This window comes from Stylophora pistillata, chromosome 5 (assembly GCF_964205215.1).
Source record: "Stylophora pistillata chromosome 5, jaStyPist1.2, whole genome shotgun sequence".
NCBI lineage: Eukaryota > Metazoa > Cnidaria > Anthozoa > Scleractinia > Pocilloporidae > Stylophora > Stylophora pistillata.
This window is the reverse complement of record NC_142523.1, coordinates 37,690,349-37,711,237: the sequence shown is the minus strand read 5'-3', so window position 1 is coordinate 37,711,237 and position 20,889 is coordinate 37,690,349. Positions and strand designations below refer to the sequence as shown.

At 38.6% G+C, this 20,889-nt stretch overlaps 1 protein-coding gene and 1 long non-coding RNA gene across 4 annotated transcripts in view; one reads left to right on the top strand and one right to left on the bottom strand.

Moving 5' to 3' along the window:
- Window positions 1-20,877, bottom strand: part of LOC111333368 (uncharacterized) — a 36,628-nt gene extending 15,751 nt beyond the window's left edge. The window contains exons 1-16 of one of the 3 annotated variants that reach the window (XM_088759841.1): window positions 20,718-20,877; window positions 14,385-14,663; window positions 13,402-13,599; window positions 11,241-11,423; window positions 9,715-9,963; window positions 8,717-8,911; window positions 8,074-8,265; window positions 7,017-7,217; window positions 6,056-6,304; window positions 5,217-5,411; window positions 4,744-4,935; window positions 4,053-4,241; window positions 3,049-3,294; window positions 2,182-2,373; window positions 998-1,195; window positions 196-444 (exon numbers count right to left, since the gene is read on the bottom strand). In XM_088759841.1, coding sequence (XP_088615967.1) covers window positions 196-444; window positions 998-1,195; window positions 2,182-2,373; window positions 3,049-3,294; window positions 4,053-4,241; window positions 4,744-4,935; window positions 5,217-5,411; window positions 6,056-6,304; window positions 7,017-7,217; window positions 8,074-8,265; window positions 8,717-8,911; window positions 9,715-9,963; window positions 11,241-11,423; window positions 13,402-13,599; window positions 14,385-14,663; window positions 20,718-20,814 — 3,304 coding nt within the window. In that variant the 5' untranslated portion in view covers window positions 20,815-20,877. Of the gene's footprint in view, window positions 1-195; window positions 445-997; window positions 1,196-2,181; window positions 2,374-3,048; window positions 3,295-4,052; window positions 4,242-4,743; window positions 4,936-5,216; window positions 5,412-6,055; window positions 6,305-7,016; window positions 7,218-8,073; window positions 8,266-8,716; window positions 8,912-9,714; window positions 9,964-11,240; window positions 11,424-13,401; window positions 13,600-14,384; window positions 14,664-17,205; window positions 17,507-20,717 lie in introns of those variants that run through there. The other 2 variants (XM_022938917.2, XM_022938918.2) reach the window with 2 other exon arrangements.
- Window positions 18,666-20,186, top strand: LOC148731837 (uncharacterized). The gene is made up of 2 exons (XR_016001139.1): window positions 18,666-18,855; window positions 18,943-20,186. It is a non-coding gene; the product is annotated as an uncharacterized LOC148731837 (long non-coding RNA).
- Window positions 20,878-20,889: the final 12 nt, after the last annotated feature.

The following is a 20,889-nucleotide window of genomic DNA, read 5'->3' as shown; positions in this document are numbered from 1 at the left end:
CTTTCAGCTAAACATGGTTTAACTAAACATAATTGCTGGTGTAAATTGGGCTATAGGATGTTTCTAAGAACAATGTTCCCTTTACCAAATGCAGATACCTTCCGAAGAACACAAAAATAAAGTAAAACTTAACAATTTGGTTAAAGCGTTGTATTCAGTTGAATTGTAAAATGTTTTGTCCTCCAAAAAGTTTACCTTCCGGTATTATTCTAAAAGAGCACTTGGCTACATTTCCGCTTGGATCCTTGGCCTTGTACTCAACGAAGAGTGTCTCATTTATCACGTGAGGTGGCTTAATCCCGTGAGGGTAGACTGTCACTTGTGGTACCACGTTACTATCGTCCAATGCAACTGGAACGGTCCAATTTGCCATTGCTGTTGAATTTGCGTTGAGGTTTACACGAATGTCTGAGGGACAATTCCTAAATACAGGGGGTGACACATCTGCAAAGATCGATATGCAACAACAGAATAACGTTTGGCAACAAGTAAATGGTAGCTCATTGTGATCTTTTCCCAATTATATCATGAGCATTTTGATTGTTTTTTTCAACTTGTGATCCATTTGAGGACAGACGAATAGAGAGTAGAAGTAGTCATCAGTCCTTCATCAGAAAACGATGGAGTAGTCCCTATCGCATGTGAACCCAGGCGCTTGTTCACGAATTACGAATAAATAGCATCACTATTGTCAACCTATGCTTTATCGTCATATGAAACAATTGCAAATCGGTTCTATGTTGTCGTAACTAGGTGCAGTGATAGATCTTTGATGACGTCAATGTGGTAAGAACACCACTGTCACACAACTGCACCTAGTGTGCAACTCTTTTGACGTCATCTGCGATCTATTGCTGATCTATTACATGGTAACATGCAATCTCTTTGTTAATTTTTCTCCACACACCGAGTCAGATTTAATAGACTGTAACAACAAACTCAGGGTAACGCACTATCACTTATGGCAATTCCTCAAACAAAAATATAAACTGCTTACCTAGGCATTTTAATATCGAGGAAATGTTTTTGCTCCACTTCCCATCATTTCCACAATATACCACAGTTTCTCCACCATTTTCGTGAAAACCATTCCTGCATTCGAAGTAACAGGCTGTTCTGCTGACTGGAGACGACTTACACATGCGGGGGTAGATAAAGCCGTACTGTGGAGTACTCAGAGAAAGACATCTCCGCGCTGAGAACAAGCAACGCAAATGATATGTTTAAGTTGTTTGCGTACTTTCCGATGGTATGACAAGCAATAATCCAATAATTAGTAGAATCACATTACTGAATAAAATCTCGTATTCTGATTGGTCAGCGAAGCGCGGTATTTAGCGTGGAAATGCGAGTTGAAAACGAGGCTAAGTGATATTGTTTCGCATCTACGTGTAAATAACAACTATGAGTAATGCTGTTTTTTTTTCTTATTTCTACTCAGTTATGCGATTCAAGGAAAATCCATCACTTGAATCTTAAATTCCGCGTTAAATTGCACTTGAAAACCGATATCGTACTCATCGATTCGTGCGATATCGGTTTTCAAGAGCAATTTAATGCGGAATTCCCTCGTCAAGTAATGAATTTTCCTATAATATCGTTGTAGTGTTTGCAAACATCGTGGGTTAACTTTGAGTTTTGTTTTTTGATATGGATTCACTTCATACATATCATTCTGTTGAGATAAAGATTCGCTTTCTTCTTAAATTCCTTTTGATAGTGGTTTCATTTTATGAAATTTTTACTCATTCGAGTTAAATCTATAACGACTGACAAACATTAGTTTCAAGAAAGTCATCCTTTACAATTTATTGCTTTCAAAAATTTTGCAGTTTATTCTACTTTTAAAAAGGCAGTGCTTCGGCCAAATAAGATATATACTCTTCACGGTTGAGAATTTAAGAAGTTACAAATAGCACGCTGAATTTCATTAAAAAGACTGAACGTTGAAACATTCTATCCTTTCATTGTTGTGCTAAAGACACTGTGTACCAGATTGGTAACAGGTAAGTAGGGTTTCTATATAATTCGATGCGCGGTGTAGTCAATCTTTCAAATTATTTAAAAGGATTTGCGTCTGACATTCCGACCACCTTAATTTCTGATGCTCATTGGATGCTCTATTAATATCAATAAAAAAGTAATATTTTTGTCGTATAAAGGAATAAATTTATTATCTACCCTGGCAGACTGGGAAAGAACCGTTCCAATATCCTGTTATATGACCTGGTTTCCTGAGGCAAGTAAGGATGCTCGATCCATCTAAGTTGTAGCCATCCTTGCAAGCCACTTTACACGTCGAACCATAAATGTTGTCACAATCTCCTGAAAAAGATCCTTCCAGCGGAGGGAGTAGTGTCTGACATCTCAAGACTAGAAAGGGGAAATAATATTAGCAAAGTGGCATTGATCGTTTGGTTTAATTTAAATATGATTACTTATTGATGTTGGAGCTGAAAATGGATAAACATAAATTCAAAGTAAAAAGTTAGTATGGTTTGCACCACGTAACCAAGATCGCAAACTAAACAGACATCCCAAAATCATTACCAGTTAGGGGCTAAGATTTGTTTTGGCGTCAATGAAAGACACTGCTTTAACAAATGCTGATCAGCATGTGCATTTTAACTGTGATATCATGAACACCACAGATATTTCGCTTTAAACGCCAAAGAAAACAGGTCCTTTTGCTATTTTTCTTTTTGACAAAGTTCAGCCTTTGGAAGTAAATATTCATAGCACCTATAACGAATTTGACCTATATTATAATATGATGCGACAACAACCAGGCTAGTTAAAAGTAAATTTGTCTTTGAGAGTAGTTGATGGGGTAAATTAGGTAAAATTTAGTATCAAATCTATGTTCATCGTGATCAGTTGCCTTTCCAAGACTGCTTCAGGCTAGGAAGCATTCATGTTACAAACGATTTCCGCGATCAGTCCTCTCTTCTTGCGAAAAAAGACTGTTAAAACCAAATTTACGTTGATAAGCCTTACAAGATCGCTCACTACTTTTCCTGAACGTGGGGAAAGCTTTAAATAGTTTACCCTCGACGGCGATGTGAAACTTGCAGATCTTGAAATTTCCCGCTCCATCAGAAGCGTTGTAACTGACTTCGTACTTCCCACTGTAGTATATGCCTTGCACACCTCTAGAAGTCACATTCGGTGCCAGACCAGAGTTGTCAGTGGCAATAACGGGAGGCCAGGACACTTGTGTATAATTTTTTCCCTTGTCTGCATACGTCTTGATATCACTTGGGCAGGTTAAACCAAAGGAAGGGCTTTCCACGTCTGTAAGTAAAAAATAGTTGCAATTGTAATTTCTTCCTAATTGATTGAAGAGTAACGTGCTCATGTTCGGTTTTGGAGAATGGGTTAACCAAGCCAAAAGGAGAAAATAGGGTTGACGTAATAGGGATTTTGAAAGTTTCCTAACTCAAATCAAAGTCATAAAACATGCCACGAAGAGCATATGGATTCCAATACACGTAAGCTCTAAAAGCTAAGACTGACAAACGTCCTGAAGTGAGAGAAAAAAGAAGTGGCGAAGTCATACGTGGTTCAAGAAATTTCTCTTAAATCATCGAAGGGTAAACGTGAGCTATTTCTACTATTTGCATTTAAGATTTAAGACAAGATGAAGAAAACCTGATGTAGGTTCGAATATGGTGCAACACACCATTAAAAAATATTTTATCAGTCTAATTTTGGTTTTTTAAGAGGTTCTTTTGCGCCGTTTTGCAGTCGGTGACTTGTGCAGAAAAACTTGATTTGACGGTTGAAACTCTGATTCATTAGTAAAACAAAACAAAACATAGGCAAACTTGGAACTAGAAAAATAGAACTTCAGTGACAAGATGCATATAAATCTTATTTTTTTCTAAGCCGTGTTTTTGCATAAATACCATCAAATCGACTGTATAAGAGGAGTTCAAAAGCCCTGGCAGCACCTGTATTGATGGCCTTCTGAAATATCTGAGAGTAATTAAAACAAGATCCCAACTTGTGAATTTTTTAAGCCCAGCTCTTCCTTGATCTCTCTTTCTAACCTTTGCACATTGCAGTGACATTTTTTGACCACCTTCCATCTCCAAGGCAAGTAGCTATTGGCTCTCCATGCAGTCTGTAGCCATTTCGGCAAGAGAAAAGACAAGTAGTGTAGTACTTCGGACTGGATGTGCATGAGCTTGGAGTAATATCGCCATCTATTGGAGTTTGTAATGACTTACAGCGGACAGCTATCAAGGAATGAATTTCGTCAGTCAACATCATTTTTAATGTGCATTTTTGTTCATGAATGTAATGAAAATTATAGATTAAAAATTATCGTGTTTGAAAGTCTTGAGAAGTTGCAATCGTTCCAGTTACGACAAGGAGGAAACTCCTTACTGAACATGAAAAAAATAGAGGAAACAAAAAGGAAAACGAGAAAAATAATTTGTTTTGCTTGTTAGCTGTTGATCCAATTTGTTGGCTTTACATCTGACAATGGAAAGGTTTTTCTTCTGAAGCAGAACTCATTGAAGCGCATACCCCCTCTAACATACTGGTCATATTTATTATCTCATTTGATTGCAAATAGGACAAACAAAAACTATTTCTTATATCTTTTCTCGTTAAAAAAGAAGACCAAAAATAAATAGTCTATAACTTCTCTTTAAATATAAAATTTAATCAAGTGGAAAGTGTATCCAGGTTTCTAAATTTTCGCTACCCCCCCCCCCCTTCCCTTCCCCTTACCTTCACAGTAGGGCTCCTCTCCCGACCACGTACCGTCAGCTTGGCAGATTCTCTCAGTGGATCCGTTTACGCGCCGGTACCCGACATCACAGTACAACAGACATTTGTCACCATAAGAGTTATCCAAAGAGCCACGTCCACATCCGTATTGCGTAATGTGGGTGGAAGAATTGAGACGCGGGCACCTGATCACTAAACAAAAATGGTCAAAGTTATTTTTGCGAATTTCTTTAACCTAAATTTCTCGGACTGTGTTTCTGTTCAAAGTGCAACTTATTTTTTTTTTTTTTTTCAAATCATTGCATAGAAAAAATGTGTTCCTATCACTTTAAGAAAGTGGCTACTATCTTAGAAGGCTAACTCAAACGAACTGAAAGGAGGGGATTGCCTCTTTCATCTCTAGCTTTGATGCTGTTAACTGAGAAAAAGATCTTTATCTTTTATGTAGTGCTCTCTGATGGATTTTGACTTACATTCACATTTTGTCTCGTTTCCCGTCCAGAAGCCTAAAGAAGTAACTGGGTCCTTCTCGCACACCCTAAGCGTGGAGCCTATCATCTTGTGTCCAATGTGACAGGTAAAGGAACATTCGGATCCATACTGATTCCCTTTAGTGCAAAGAGAGCTCCCTCCCGCTGGAGCTTGTAACTTAGGCAAGCATCTCAAAACTGTAGAAATTAAAAGACCAAAAAAAAGCGTAGGTGGAGAGTGGGAAGGCGCAAACGCAAGGATAACGTTATGAAGTGAGCCAAGACTTTCGCCGTAGGTTGGATGTCTTTTTTTCTCTTAATGCGTAAGTAATACTACATTCATTCGATCCCCTTTAAATATCTCAGCATGTATTTTTACACTGATTTTTTCAGGTCTGATTTTCGCTATTGCATAAATAGCGCGATCTACTGCGAAGGATCGAATCAACTTAACGGCCTGCTCCCAGTTGGCTTGTTAGCTCAATTGGTAGAGCGCTGCACTGGTATCGCAGAGGTCAGTGGTTCGAATCTCGTACAGGCCTGATTTCTTTCAGGTCTGATTTTCGCTATTGCATAAATAGCGCTGTCTACTGCGAAGGATCGTGCATCATACGTATTTAATACCGCAGTTCAAAATATATGAACTTCATATATTCATTGTATATGTATTTTTATAATGGCAATTTCCGCTGCTATAAATAAGCTTTGCAGTTTTCTGTAAACAGGTGACGACAAGAGAGGAAATCTTTTTTAAACCCTGCCATACCGAAGCGATTAAAGTAGAATTTCTGTTTTATCTTGCCTTTCAATTGGAACTTCGGCGCATTTTTACCAAAACTTACCTTGAACAAAGATCTTGAATCTACATTCGGCAATGTTCCCTGCTCTATCAGATGCTAAGTAACGTTTATTGTGCTCCCCAGCGGAAAATCTGCTCCCAGGTTGTTTTCCGAATTGGGTAATGTTGGGAACAAGGCCAGAGTTGTCTGTAACTGTTGGATGAGCCCAGGTCACGTGAGCTGACGTTTCACCTCTATCAGCAGTGACGAAAATGTTTGAGGGGCAGCCTGCAAAGACTGGCGCGGACACATCTGAAAAATAGTTCAAAGCAAAAACGTTAACTCAAGAAAGCAAACATGAGAGAGATGAATATCAAAATAGAATGGAAAATGATAAATGTGGCCAACTTCAGGTGACCCAACGAAGGATCTTCCAAATAAGACTGAGGAGTTACGAAAACACTATTAGGTTAAGTTAGAATGCTTATCCTAGTTTTTTATGAGCTAACTATAGACTCTCTGATGTTTTAGGCCTTTAGGAAAATGCACTCTGGGAAAGTTGCGGCCACAAGATAATTTCTAAATGTCAATTTTGAATAGGATCCTAAAAGCCTATTGGCCTTTGTGATAAATATTCATTTTACTCTTCATGTTGTTGTTGGAATTCAAAGAAAAAGGTCTGACTTTAGTTTCGCTAGTTACTCGACTCTCAAAGTGATTAATAATCACAAAAAAGTCAATGATTCAGAACCTTCCTCAAATTTGATAGGGTACTCAAATAGCTGTTTTCCTAAAAACAAGTAAGAGTAGCAATAAACAGGTTTGTTTCACCTTTGATATTTGCACCATTAAAAATGATCAGTTTTGTTCATAATAATTCAGGTTAATTTTTATTTTGGCATTTTGTTCACTCAAAACTCGCTGGACTGGAACTGATACGCACAATGTTTCTCCAAATACCCTGAACTGCTTTAGCATATAAAGGTGTTCACCCGTGAAAGTAAATTAGCTAATGAAGACAAACCTTTACAAGAGGGGTTTCCCAGAGGAGACCAATCGTTGTTCTGATTGCAAGTCTTGACTCCAGGCCCACTCTGCTGATAGCCATTCTTACAGGAGAACCAGCATTCTGATTTGTGATGTATGACAGCAGTTGCGTTCGTACAGAATGCTGGGCTGATAATCAGTTCTTTAGATTTAATAGAAAACGGGGGGCAGGTGATAGCTACGAGAAAACGGAGCGAGGTTAGTTAAAAGAGATGGCTCATACTTTAAGTTTAGATGTTTGCTCAAATTACAGCAAACAATTTGCGGCAAGGGTCGGATGGTTCGAAGCTGGGTTAAGGTAACCCAGGGCTATTCTGGAATCAAGTAACAGGTCTGAATGCTTTAAAGGAAAATTCAACACAAATTTTTGTACAATTTGATCACTGGATTCTCTAAAAAGAAAAGAAAAAAATTATCTCAAAAGGCTTTTGGAATCAAGAAAGGAATGGAAGAAACCCAGATCAAATTTTAACCTTGGGTTAACGCTGATCGGCCTTTGAACAACAGGACTCTCCAGATCCCTATTTTTGCAAAATGATCCTAAAAAACCAACCAATTAGGTACGAATGCAATAATGTTTGTTGCGTAGAGAAGATAATACATTACGTTTATCCAGTTATAGGTGCAAATCAACTAGGTTTTGTGAGAGGATTAAGAGAGAGAAGACTTGGTTCAAGATTTGTCTTAGATAATTACCCTTGCATAGCTCCATTATACTAGTGGCTACGTTAAAATATCTTTTTCCATTTGTTGCCTCGGATTGGATAAAAGGGGCAACATTTCATTGAAATATATTTTCCCTCTACCTTTACCTAACTCATGATATACAGTCTTAACATTACATTGACACGCCCAGCGGTATGCACGCGTGTCACATCTGGACCTCGTAATGGCCCAGTTCACAATGAATTCTCTTGGCTTTATGGTAGAGCATCAGAATGCGGAATACGAATGTCCTTATCAAACCATAAATTTTAAGCGAGGAATAAGATTTTTCAGGCAAAGAGGAAAAGGAATCATAATTTTCTTCATACCTTCACACCGAAGTTGGGTTCCACTCCACATTCCGGTCTGCAAACACGTTCGTTTCTGCGATCCGCTCACCATGTAGTATCCCGTCATGCAAGTGAAGAAACAGGAAGTGCCGTATGTAGAGGATACACCAGTACAACCATAACCTGATTTAACTGTGTTATCTGGATTATCCAGGGCAGGGCATTGAAGAGCTGGAAGGAAAAACAAGATTTTAATGATCGGAAAATTGGGTCTTTATCACAACATACTGCCAAAATGTGTGCATGGTTTCTTAAGTGAGGCATGGTTCAATTTCTACCACCCTACATTTATATTTGTGAGAACGTAAGGCAGGCATTGGCCTTTCTTTGAACATCTATGATTTTTGGAAAAGTAAATATTTTTGTTATTAAACAAGTGCACTACCAAAACGCCTTGTTGAAAATAAAAAGTGGTGCGAACTTACTTATTTTTTTTTAAAGGACAGTTCAGAACTATCCTCAATCATCATAGTTGTCGTTCTTGTCCGAATTTTCGTCGTCATCGTCATTATAAAACTTCGTCCTCGTCACCTTCATCTTGATAGAAAGGCTTCATAGTTTTATAATGCTAGTTGCCTGCTTTTGGTTGACTGAAAAATTAACTCATGTCATAGTTTCTTACCTTCACAGTAAGTGTCATTTCCCGTCCAGTGTAGTACACTTGTCCCAGTTTTTTTGTCACATTTTCTTTCTTCAGATCCTTTTATTTCGTATCCTTTATTGCACGTCAAGCGACAGGTGCTACCATACAAGTTTCCACAGGCAGTATTCTCCAGTCTTCCATTTGCAGGAATGAACAGAACGGGGCATCGAAGCACTAAAAGTAAAAGAGAGGTAGTAAAGAAAAAAATGCTCAGAGAGGATGCTTCTCCTAATCATCTGTAGAAACTAAATAGTAATTTATTTGAGAACCACGTTGCAGATGGTCCTGAGAATTTCCTGGTGCGAACAGAACAGCAACGAAGGGGAAAGTAAAGGGGAGCTGGTAACAAGTATGCATTAACTGGGTGCTTCTTTTAATCAAATGTACAAAGTCAATGTCTATAATATTTCTTGAAAGAAAGAACAGCATCCCCAAAAAAGACTTAATAGACTTGTCTTTCTATCCTGTTATTGTGCCTGAGAAAGTTTTTCTTTATCAAACAGGTTTCAAAAAAGGGAAGTCATCCTTTGCTGTTGCTTTTTCTTAAAATTTTCTTACTAGATTACCGCTCGATTGAGCATCAAACAAATAAATCACAAAAAAGCTCCCCCCTCTGCATCCCGAATTCGACATCATTTGCGAATTTTTTTAATCGAGTAGTTGTGGAACTTATCCCGACGATTCTCTTCATTTTAAACGATACTTTATTTACGGGTGCGTCACGTGCTCAATACGATGTTGCTAAGAGAAGAACTTACTGATACACTTAGCCTCGCCCACCCTTCAACTCTAAGATAATCCTCAACAAGCTTATCTAGAGTCAACGTGGCTAGTGTCCTGAAATTATGTCAATCGTACTTGGCGTGATCCAAAGCCATGATAACAAAAGAGAAACTACCCATGTATGTAATGATTTCTTTATGTAAGATTGAAGTATGTTAGCTAGATTGTTTTCTATGCATTGATCGTACAATTACCTTGGACAGTGACTTGAAAGTGGCATAACTGCACGTTCCCGGATGGATCAGTTGCTGTGTAGGTTACGGAATGGCTTCCCTCAGAAAAAATGTGAGGAGATGTCACGGGAGGAGACACAGTCACGATGGCCTGATCATTATCAGTGGCTATCACTGGTTCCCAGCTTATTGTGGCCGACGCTTTCCCTTCGTCAGCAAAAACACTTCGCGCAGATGGGCAGGTTTCACCAAATGAAGGGCGCTCATAATCTGTAATGAGAAAAGAGCTAAATTTTGAAATAATGTTTAACTTGACAGCCCCGTTCGGTGTTATTTACACATTTAGCCAAACAATTTTTTGGAGAAATTGTCTTTTTTTAAGTAGAAAACAGTCGATCGGGCAACCCCTCCTATCCTAATCCAGACATACCGTAAATCCTCTAATAAGCCCCCCCAGAGAGCTTATTTATTTCAGGTACTTTAGGGGGAGGAGGCTTATTCGAGGGGAGGGGCTTATTAACTTAGTCAAGCAGCCGAAAGTAAAGAACTCGATTTTATGATCTAATTCTCTCAATGGACCTTGTTTAGCCATGTCTTATTTTTTTGCATCGTTCTGTAATTTCCGTACACCGCAATCTATCGATGCCAACAGATAATATCAATCAATCAATCACCATAATCAATTTTACATGACAAACTAAAATAACAATACTTGAATAAATTTATCGTACTTACCGACATGGAAAGAATTTTGAATTTTTGCTTTTTGAGGTGGATGGGTCGGGAGGGGGGCTTAATAGAGGGGGGATTAATAGAGGGGGCTTAATAGAGGGGGCTTAATAGAGGGGGGCTTGATAGAGGAGGGCTTAATAGAGGGGGGCTTAATAGAGGGGGGCTTAATAGAGGGGGGCTTAATAGAGGGGGCTTAATAGAGGGGGGCTTAATAGACGGGGGCGTACTAGAGGGGCTTTAATGAATTTCTTTCTCTGAAGAGGGGAAACTTAAGAGGGGGGTGGCTTATTAGAGGGGGACTTAATGGAGTATTTAAGGTATTAAATTAGCCTGCGTAAGGTCGTCTCAAAGGGTTTCCATCGTAATTTACGTGTAAATGCAAACTCCACTAGATGACGGCCCAGAGTAACGATCTCTCGCCTAGCGAGTCAAACAGGGATAGTGCCCATTTGTTTTGGAATTGCTATAATTTCCCAATATTTCATCATTTAACCCACTGTGATCGTTTAATCTCTGATACCTTACTTTAAAAATTGTGTTCGAATTCTTGCTCCTGTACATTTTCGACCCATAATACCGTGCGAGTATGTGGATACCCTTTAACTCCCATGAGTGACCAAAACAGAATTTCTCCATACTGTATCAATACAATATCAAGCAGACAAGTGATGAGAATAAAGAAACATATTAATTAGGGGATTATCAGTTGATCCAATACCAAATTCTCCAAATCTACCTCATAAGAATTGTATGGCAGACTGCAAGGAGAATTATGGTTGGGATCAAAAACAAATGCCATTGTGCACTAAGCTTACCTTGACAATAGATTCCTTTATGTGTCCAATGCCCATCATCACATTTGCTAGAGCTAGGTCCAATGACTCTGAATCCTGGCCTACATTCATATTGACACGTCTGGCCATGCAGAGGCTTCGTTTTGCATATGTAGGGAGTAATTTGCCCATTATCCGGTTCGGTTAGTGGTGGACACTCACTTACTAAAATGAAAACATATTAATGACATCAGCTTTTGAGAGTATTACCTTTCGAAACATCCGATCAATACTTAGTGACGCTTCGCTCTCGATTGTGTTTCAATTATCATATATTTTATTACTATATAATTATTATATATATAGTATTATTCTATAATATATATATATATATATATATATATATATATAACCAAAATAGTGGAATGAGATCATCATCTACTAAAAAGTGCTCGATAGCAGGGCTAGAGCTCTGAATAATTATACTTCAAAATCTAGGTTACTTAAGCTTTTACTGCAACTCTGAGTTTCATGCCTCTTGCGAAGCAATCGTCAGGGAACTGCCAGAAATAACGGTTACAATCCACCGAAATGTAAGAGACAGAACAATGTGTACATGCGCGCGCAATATATTACGTTTTCCATGTTACAGCTTCCATCCATGGGGCATATGTCAGGTTTCCTACAGTTGCAGCTTTTCCTAGCTTGATCATTAGTGCGTGCAGTTTCCAGATTTCTGCTTTGTTATGGTTAGATATGACAGTTTTAATGCTGCCCATGCAGCTGTAGCTCAATTTAAGGGTGTTTCGGTTAAAATTTTTTTGAGGATTAGTTTTGGTGAAATGCTTATCGACAAGTGCAAGGAAGCATTTTCCGACGTTAGTTTCCATGTTCTTGCTATATGGTTTGTTAAACCATATAATGTTTTGGTGCCTGTTTCTTCGTGGACGTGGTGCCTGGTTTGATGCGGCTTTGAATGACAGGGTGTAGCTATACCCACTTTTTTTTAGAGCTTCTTACGAAAACGTAATTTACCAGGCAGAGGTCACCACAGAGACCGCAAAGGAAACATACATTGGTCTCTGTGACACCGCGTTTAAAATGCGTTACAGAAACCTCTTGTGTTCATTCCGAAACAAACGTTACAGGCATGCTACTGAACTTAGTAAATATATATGGAGTCTTAAGGACAAGAACACTAAGTTTAATATTAAGTGGCGCAAGGTGAAACAAGCTGGTTCTTATTGAAATGTAGCTAAGAGATGCAATTTGTGTTTGTGGGAGAAATATTTTATCATTTGTAAACCGCAAATGGCGAGCTTAAACAAGAGAAATGAGCTGACATCATGTTGCAGACATTTCAGGAAATTCCTATTAAAGAAAGTAACGTTACGATAACGCGTGTAGTATATTGCCCGCGCATGTACACATTGTTCTGTCTTTTAAATTTCGGTGGATTGTAACCGTTATTTCTGTCAGTTCCCTGACGATTGCTTCGCAAGAGGCATGAAACTCAGAGTTGCAATAAAAGTTCAAGTAGCCTAGATGTTGAAGTATAATTATTTATATATATATATATATATGTTATATATCATTACTATTATCATTATTATTTTGTTATTTCCCTGTGGTTTCTTAAGGGGATGAGGCTTTTTAGTTGTTCTGTCTGTTTGTTTTCCCTTTTTTTTTTTTTTTGCCTTTTTTCGTTTGTCTGCACGCGTCTTTTTGTTTGCCTGTGTTTCCCTTTTTCGGTATTCCCTTTTTCATTTTTCTTTTATTCCTTGATTCAGTCTTTTGTTTGGGGCCAGGATCTGTATCGATTAGTTCGTGTTCAGCCCCTTGCCAAGGTATTCAATTGCCTGCTATGAGATAAGGCAGACACACGCACCCTTACATTTTTAAGCTTATAAAAAGGTTCAATAGAGCTTTTCATAAAGTTCTACCTGTAATAGTCACCAAGTACTCCCCGTCACTATATTGTTAAGAAAACAGGAATAACAAGGTTTTGTGGTCAAGGGTGACTTGGGCTCTTTTCACTTATAATAACCTTCTACTGGTTCACCCCACTTCGCCCTTGTGTTCATTCATTCATTTAGCCTCTCACTTCGTCACTGCTTCACTCAAGTATCATCATGACGTATTTTTTCACTTTGTTTTTCATCCCTTTACAAATTGATTACCTAGCCCTTGACTTGGCGCTTACCTTTACAGTTTGCTGTTGTCCTTGGATCCCATTCCCCATCAATGCCACAAACAGAGCTTGAACTGCCACTCAGTTCATACCCATCATCACAAGTGACCTCACAACGCGTCCCAGAAACCACTTGCGATAGGCCTGCACAAGGAGCAGATATCTGTCCGTTGCTGGGAGTTGGCCACTCACTGATATCACAGGTAATTCCTGTGAGAAGTTTAAATTGAAAGACTTAAGAGTGGTTTCATTTGGTGTAGGTATATCTTGTGTAGGTGTATCTTCTTTGGTGTAGGTTATATCTTTTGATAGCTATGCGACTCTACTTCGTATATAAGTTGTACAGAATGTAGTGAAGCATCATAAAGGCATATTGTATGAAAAAGATTATTGAGTGGGATTTTTGCAAAACTCAATGGATAGAGCGCTGGACTGTTTTGCGCGAGGTCGAGGGTTCGAGCCCCGGCCAGACCAGCACTCAGGGTCTTAAAATCATTGAGAAGAATATGCTACCTTTCTATAACACCAACAAAATGGTTAGATATTCTTGACTAGTCTTCTCGGATAGGGACGAATAAATGGAGGTCCCGTCTCCTGCAGGGTTAGGGGCAGGAGACGTTAATTTCCCACGCACGAGATTACTGTGTGATGGATGCCCTCCCCTGGGATGGGATGGGTGGTTGACAGGACCCCCATTGATACCACACTGAAGGGGCTATCCTGTATAAATGTAGATGTCTACTCTACTCTAGTGAATTCATATCTCAAGAAAACAGGTGCAGCTTAAGTAGTGACGCCATCCAATCCGCATCCTCACCTGAGTAATTTCAAATTATTATTACAATTTCCCCTCCCTCTCCCCCTAATACAAGCGCTCAATTTTCTATCCGAGAAAAGTCTGGGAAAGCTTTCATTTTCATTTTTGTGTCTTTCGGTAAGCAAGGCTCATTTCAATTAACATTCTTTCTCTATACGATGAAAGAAAATCTACTTACGATCGCACTTTTTCCAATTTCCTGTAGAAATTTTGTAGCCAGGATGGCAACGACATGAGTAGGTGCCATCGTAGTTGACACATAAATGTTCACAACCCCCGTTGTCGTAGTTACACTCGATACAATCTATGGATATATAGCGATTGCCAGAACATTCACGACCACCATGAGCTGGGGCTGGATTGTCGCAGTTCCTGCTTCTGGTCTTGTAGCCATTAGAACATGGAGTTTCTTCCCAACTGGCTGGGTACCAAGGGCTCCACTGACCATGTCTTGGTGCTAAAATACATCGAACAGAATGCTTTGACATCACTGATTATTTAATAAGCAGTTAATCGGAAAATTTAAAATCGTTCTCGCTCCAGAAAGTCTTGAAAAAGAGAATTAATGACGTGAAAGTGGCTTGGCAAAACTCACTTTTATAGGTTTAGGTGAAGTGGTTTTAAGATTCGACAGCAGACACCGGAATTAATTTTTTCTCTCGGAAATATCACTCGAATGCTACTCAAATGTCGAATCTGAAAGTTCCTTCAGCGTTAACAATCTTTTTTCGTAAGTCAAGAGCAAGATGACCGCGATTTCTCAACCTATCTAATATTGCATAGGCCATCAAATCTGCAGAGCAAGCGCAATTAGCGAGTGCTCAGGATTTTCTCAGCGAAATATGGTCGCCATCTTTTATTTTAATGGCAGCGAAGGGCTGGGAAGAGAAAGTAATTTGTATTAAGGGGGTGGGTGAGAATCAAAGATAAGGAGAGGGGGCATCACTTGCTGTCGACTCTGACATCAAATTAAACATGGCCGGTTAACCGGTTAAATTAACGATCGCGCGCTTCTAAACGTTACCTCTCACTAATTAGACGCATGCGCTGCAGGCCAGGAACCAGCTTGTCAGTTATTTTTCTTAAGAAATCGAAAAAAATCGATACGCTTTGCTGACCTCACGGTCTTATGCGTGAGTTTGCATAGTAATTAGTTTTCCCGGGGTAACGCAATGGCTATTTACATGTACTCGGTTGGACGCACATTATCAGCTTGCAATTAAACTCGCCAAATCCGGTAAAAATCATTGATGTTAGGTAAAGAGAACTTTTTTTTTCTTTCCTGGCATCTTAAGAGCTTTATCGAAAATTCAGGATGCGATCAAAGGATGTAACAGTTTTATAGAATAGAGGTAAGACCTCATCAAAAGTTTCCTACTCAACGGATTTCGTGGCCTTCTATTATTTAAATGAACGAACCTCCATAAACAGTAAACATAAATGCTGCATATAGAGTTTTTGTCTGCATCTAAATTCTCGGTAATGCCTGAACAAAACATCAAGCAATCGATTCAGACTAAAAAAAATTTGTCTGTCTGGTAGTTTATTTTACGATGATCTCTGCCAAATGCAATGCGGAAATGGTACTATCGCTTTCCGTTAGTTCCCAGAAATTAGAATATTTTTAGGCTAATTAAAAAAATATAGAATGTTTTTGTAGAGTAACTTAAAAAAATGCGCATAATATCCAAGTGAGTCTCGCTGAGTATGCGTTTTTCATCATCTGTCATAGTTTATTTGGTCATCTTTGACAGTAAAATTGATCAAATCCTAAGCGAATTCTCCCGGACTCATTTCTCCGTCTTTTTCTCAGAAATCCAGACAGTCTTGCATCTGTTCTAGACAGGATGTTTTTGAAGGAGGAGTATAAACAGATATCCTGAGAATTCACGAAACATAAACATTTATCCTTCCTAGGATAACAAACGTTTTTGTTGTCACTCGATGAGTTTACGGCTTTAGAAGGGGACATTAGAAGGGAAAATAAATAGAAATGTTTACAGCCTATGACGTAAATTCTTATTTTAATTAGACGAATAGCTTGAGCTATTCACCTCCACATAAGTATTTCCCCGTTTACAATTTTAACATCTAAATTCATAACACGTAAGTTAGAAAAAAGTTGCCAGAAATTCAAGACCGGACGCTGGGAATGTGTATGTATCTCAGTCTATGCAAATAGGAGGTTTTTCCAGTGTAAGCGATTTCACTTTCTTGTGGACATAACGCACATTTATAAGTCAAACAAGTGTGTAACTGTCAAATAAAACGTTTTCATTTCGAGCATAAAACGTTGTTTTAAAGTGAAAGCCTAATAAAATTATACTCTCAAAGAGCCTTCGTCAGCACATTCCTTCGTCAGCAAAAATGAATATGTTTCGTACAAACTAAGAAAAAAGGCTCTCAGAGAGATTTATCCGGTGGATATTGAGCGGGCAATAAAGAACTCCGAGGGATTTGTTATATATTTTTAAGAGCTTTGTTTGTGTATTGCAGTTTTCGAGAACTGCCTCTTCAATCCAACACAATATTATTGTGTGGAACGAAATAATCTGAGAAAATGGTGGAGTCTAATCACTTCTTGCAAAGAGCTAATTTATCAAGAGCAATTTTACTCTCTCTCGCGTCGTGAGCATGATTTTCCTAGTCTATTGGCCAAAGAAAGTTTTTTAGAGAACAAAATTTGCGCATTTGATGTTAACTTAATCACTGATGCAGTTGTGATTAGGTATTTAGATCATTATTTATCATTTACCGGTTTATTTACGGGATAGGAACGACTGAGGATTGTTTTAGTGTAAGCGTAATCCATTGGTTTACCAATGGAAAGTCAAAATCATATCGATATCTAACGTTTAGCAACTCCATTCAATTCATTAGAAAAGGATGGTTAAAATTTCGTATTAACAGGTAAACAGATCTTTCCACAATTCGGTTATGATTACAGACTGATCGCCCATGCCCGGAAGAACAAAATATCAAAAAGTGCTATTACTCACAAGGTCCGCTGCCTCCACAACCTTCGACCTGGTTTCGTTTTCCACCAAATGAGATAACTCCAAAAACTAGGAAAGCGGTCTTTACAAGCACAGTCATAGTGCTCTGTTAGGGATCGAGTTTAGTAAAAAATGAAGGTGTAAACTGGGGAGACCCCCCTTCAGCAACAAGCCGGAAACATTCGTAGCAATAAATCTACGGTTGATTAACATGTCCTACGTGCACACTCTCTGTTTAGGAATTGGCATACTTTTGAAGTACAAAAATCGTAAAATTCCAACAGAAAATAAGTAAATACTTATTGGGGAAAAATTGGCCACTTTGTATCAGGTGCAAGCCTTCAAATTTGAATGCACAGATCAGACTTATTTGCTGTTCATCGATTTATTGTTTTGAGCCGATGTAGCTATGGCAGCTTCAAGAAACAAAAACAAAAAGTACTCAGGCATTCCAAACCCTCAAAATACAATTCCAGTCATTGTTCGGGGCCAGTGTAACACTAAGTTATTAAAATTAACAGCCGCAGGGTCGTAGAATTTCTACGTGATGTGGTTCAAACACCTTCGTGACTAAGTTTGTTTATTATTCTCAAAAGAAAATCAGTAAACTTGCAAATCCAAATTTAGATCTTGAGTCGATGTGTCTAATGGCCTTAATGGCCTTTCTTACCTGAGAATATTTCATCCCTTAAGTGCAGTTTAGCTGCAGTTTTCTCCGCGCGCCAGTTCAAATAACAGGGAAGTGATTATTACTTAGAATTTATTTATTCAAATTAATCTTTTCTTAGCGACCCTTTGTAAGCAAGTACTTGTACCCCTGAGAGAGAACGGAAGAATATTGTTTTTCCTCGAAAACATAACTATTCGTGACCACTTGGTGTTCACAACGTATATAAGTATTTCTGGTAAGTAATTTTTAAAAGTAATTTGTACTAAGGGGGTGAGCGACAGTCAAAGATAAGAAAAGGGGTTCCCTCTACCGTGGGCTATGACACCATGGCCCCTTGTAAACCGGTTAACCGATCGCGCGCTTCTAAACGTTAACTTTAGAACTCCCTAGTAATACGTTTGTGCTGCAAGCTAGGCCGTCTACCTCATTCAGGCACAATAATCAGCAAATTGCATCTTATTAGGGAGAGATAACGTTAAGAAACAAATCAGAACTCGATAAAAATCGACACTCCTTGTTAACCTATTATCTCGTTTGTGATTTTGCAATCACGTAATTAGTTTTCTCAGGGTAACGCAAGGGCTATCAACATGCACTCGGTTGGACGCGCATTGCCAGCTTGCAATTAAAATAGCCGACTCCGGTAAAATCATTGATCTTAGGTAAAGAAAAAAAATTGTTATCAGCGTCTCAAGTGCTGCATCGAAAGTTCAGGAACCGATCACTGGTATAGCAATCATAGGCATAGAGAAGGATCATCAAAAGTTTCCATCTAAACGGATTTCGTGATCGTTGCAAGATTCAAACGTGCATGACCTCTCCCGTACGTGAGTTACTCTTGATTTAAAATTTAACCTTTGACCTTGTAAATTCTCGTTTTTCAGTGTATTATATATCAGTGTTGGCCTTTGTTGCGGCTAGTTCTTGTTCTAAATCATTTTTTATTTCACTCGGCCCGTTCACCTCAATAGGAGGAAATATCTGTAAGTCGTCAGTCCTTTTCTCGTTTTCATTTTGTCTGTCAATTTTCATAGATCTATTACAATTATAGCCGTTATTTTTCCTTTTAGCCGAACCACCATTTACATCATTTTCCTCGTCACCTTCTTCATAATCATCTCCGTTCGATTTACTCTTTGACCGTGAACGAGGAATAAATTTCTTTTTTTAAATCATCTCTTGGCTGGAGTCTACATTAGTTCGAAGATATCCGTTTCAACTTCATCAAGGCTCAGAATAAAAAGAGTTATGGCCACGAATTCGTGTGATGACGTTTCGGCAACGAGCGATCGCGATAGGCCACCCAACGTGACTTCAGACGACAAAGGAATTCGTCACGAGAAATCTTTACAACTTTGCAGAAATAGAAGTGCTGCCAAAGCAAACGTCACGATGAAGATAAAAGAAGTTACAGAATGCATGTCTAACTCCCGAGACGTCGCTGATGTCGAGTGAAAAGCAAAGAAAAATCTCGAAACAGCAACACTGTGGCATTTTCGAGGCATTCACAGCGCATACCATGCCTCCCTTGAAGACGAATTCGAGATCCAAGATTCCCTAGTCTCCCTCGCGGAGCGTTGCGTGACATCCAAAAAAACGGCTGCGAGGGAGATTAGCATTTCTTATGAACAGGATGTTTTTAATGGAGACTATTAACATACATATTTATTCATTGTCGCATTCCAAATACAGTCTTTGTGGCCCAGAAAGCGACGACGGAAACCAGGCCCGGACGGAAACTGAAAGTGAAAGTTTAAAGCTTATGAGGTGTACGATAATTTTAGCCGACCAAATGGCTTGAACAACTTATCACCTCAAAACATTTCCTCCCATCACAATCCTTCACACATTCCTTGTGAAACAGTGAAAGGTTCCGGCAGAGAGATCAATTCATCTGGTGGATATTGATCTCTCTCTCAGCAATCAAGAGCTTCAAAAGATTGAAAATATTTTTAAGAGCTTTGTTTGTGTATGGCAAAATTCGAGGGGCGCTCTATCAATTCATACATACACATTCTATTTGATAAAGCAGGTTGATTAATGGCAGCAAATGCTGATGCGGACCTGCTCTAACAATAATAATTATAAATATCATATACATACATGCAAAAGTAAGTTGAAAAAAAAAGGACTCTACAGATGAAACACAAATTAAATAGCTAAATAACTAAAATAAATTATGATTGTTAAAAGTGTGTAAAATCATTGACGTTGTCGCTAGTTCCGCTTATTGGTTGCGTCGAGCGAAATAATCTGTGAAATGGCAAGGTGTAATCGCTTCAAGCAATAAACTAAAAGCTATTTTAGGTCTTTATCGCGACGTGAACATGATTATCCGAGTCTCTTGGCCACAAAATTTTCTTAGAGGACAAAGTTTGCGCATTTGATGTAAGCCGTAAATCAAGAATTATATCAAATACGTTTATAATACAAAGTTCCTGTTTAGGGATTGATTTTATCCCACCATTAATTAACCAGATATGAACGACTGGAGATTGTTTTAGTACAACTTCAATCGGTAAACCAGCGGCAATTCAGATATCACATCAACTGTCTGCTAGTTTCTTACTTCATCATTTGGTGAATCAGAAGGATTGCTTCTGTTTTACGACCTACGAAAATTTCTGCTAGAGAGGCGAAATCACACAATTGTCACGTTTCTCCGCTAATTCATCCAGAATTCTTACCGATATACAATGTTTAGCAACTCTATTCGAGTCAAAAGAAAAAGGATGGTCAAAAACTTCCTACCTGCACATCAACAGATCTTTCCACAGTTCTGTTTTGAAAACAAACGGATTGTACCCAAATAATCAAGTATTAATGAGTGGAGATTACTACTCACAAGGTCCGCATCCCCCACAACCTTGGACATGATTTCGTTTTCCACCAATTACTATGACTCCAAGAATTAGGACAGCGTTCATGGCGAGAACGTTCATGGTTCCAGTAAATTAAAAAAAAAAAAAAAAAACAAGGCTACGAGAGATGTTAAGAATCTCTTTCTCTTTCGAGGG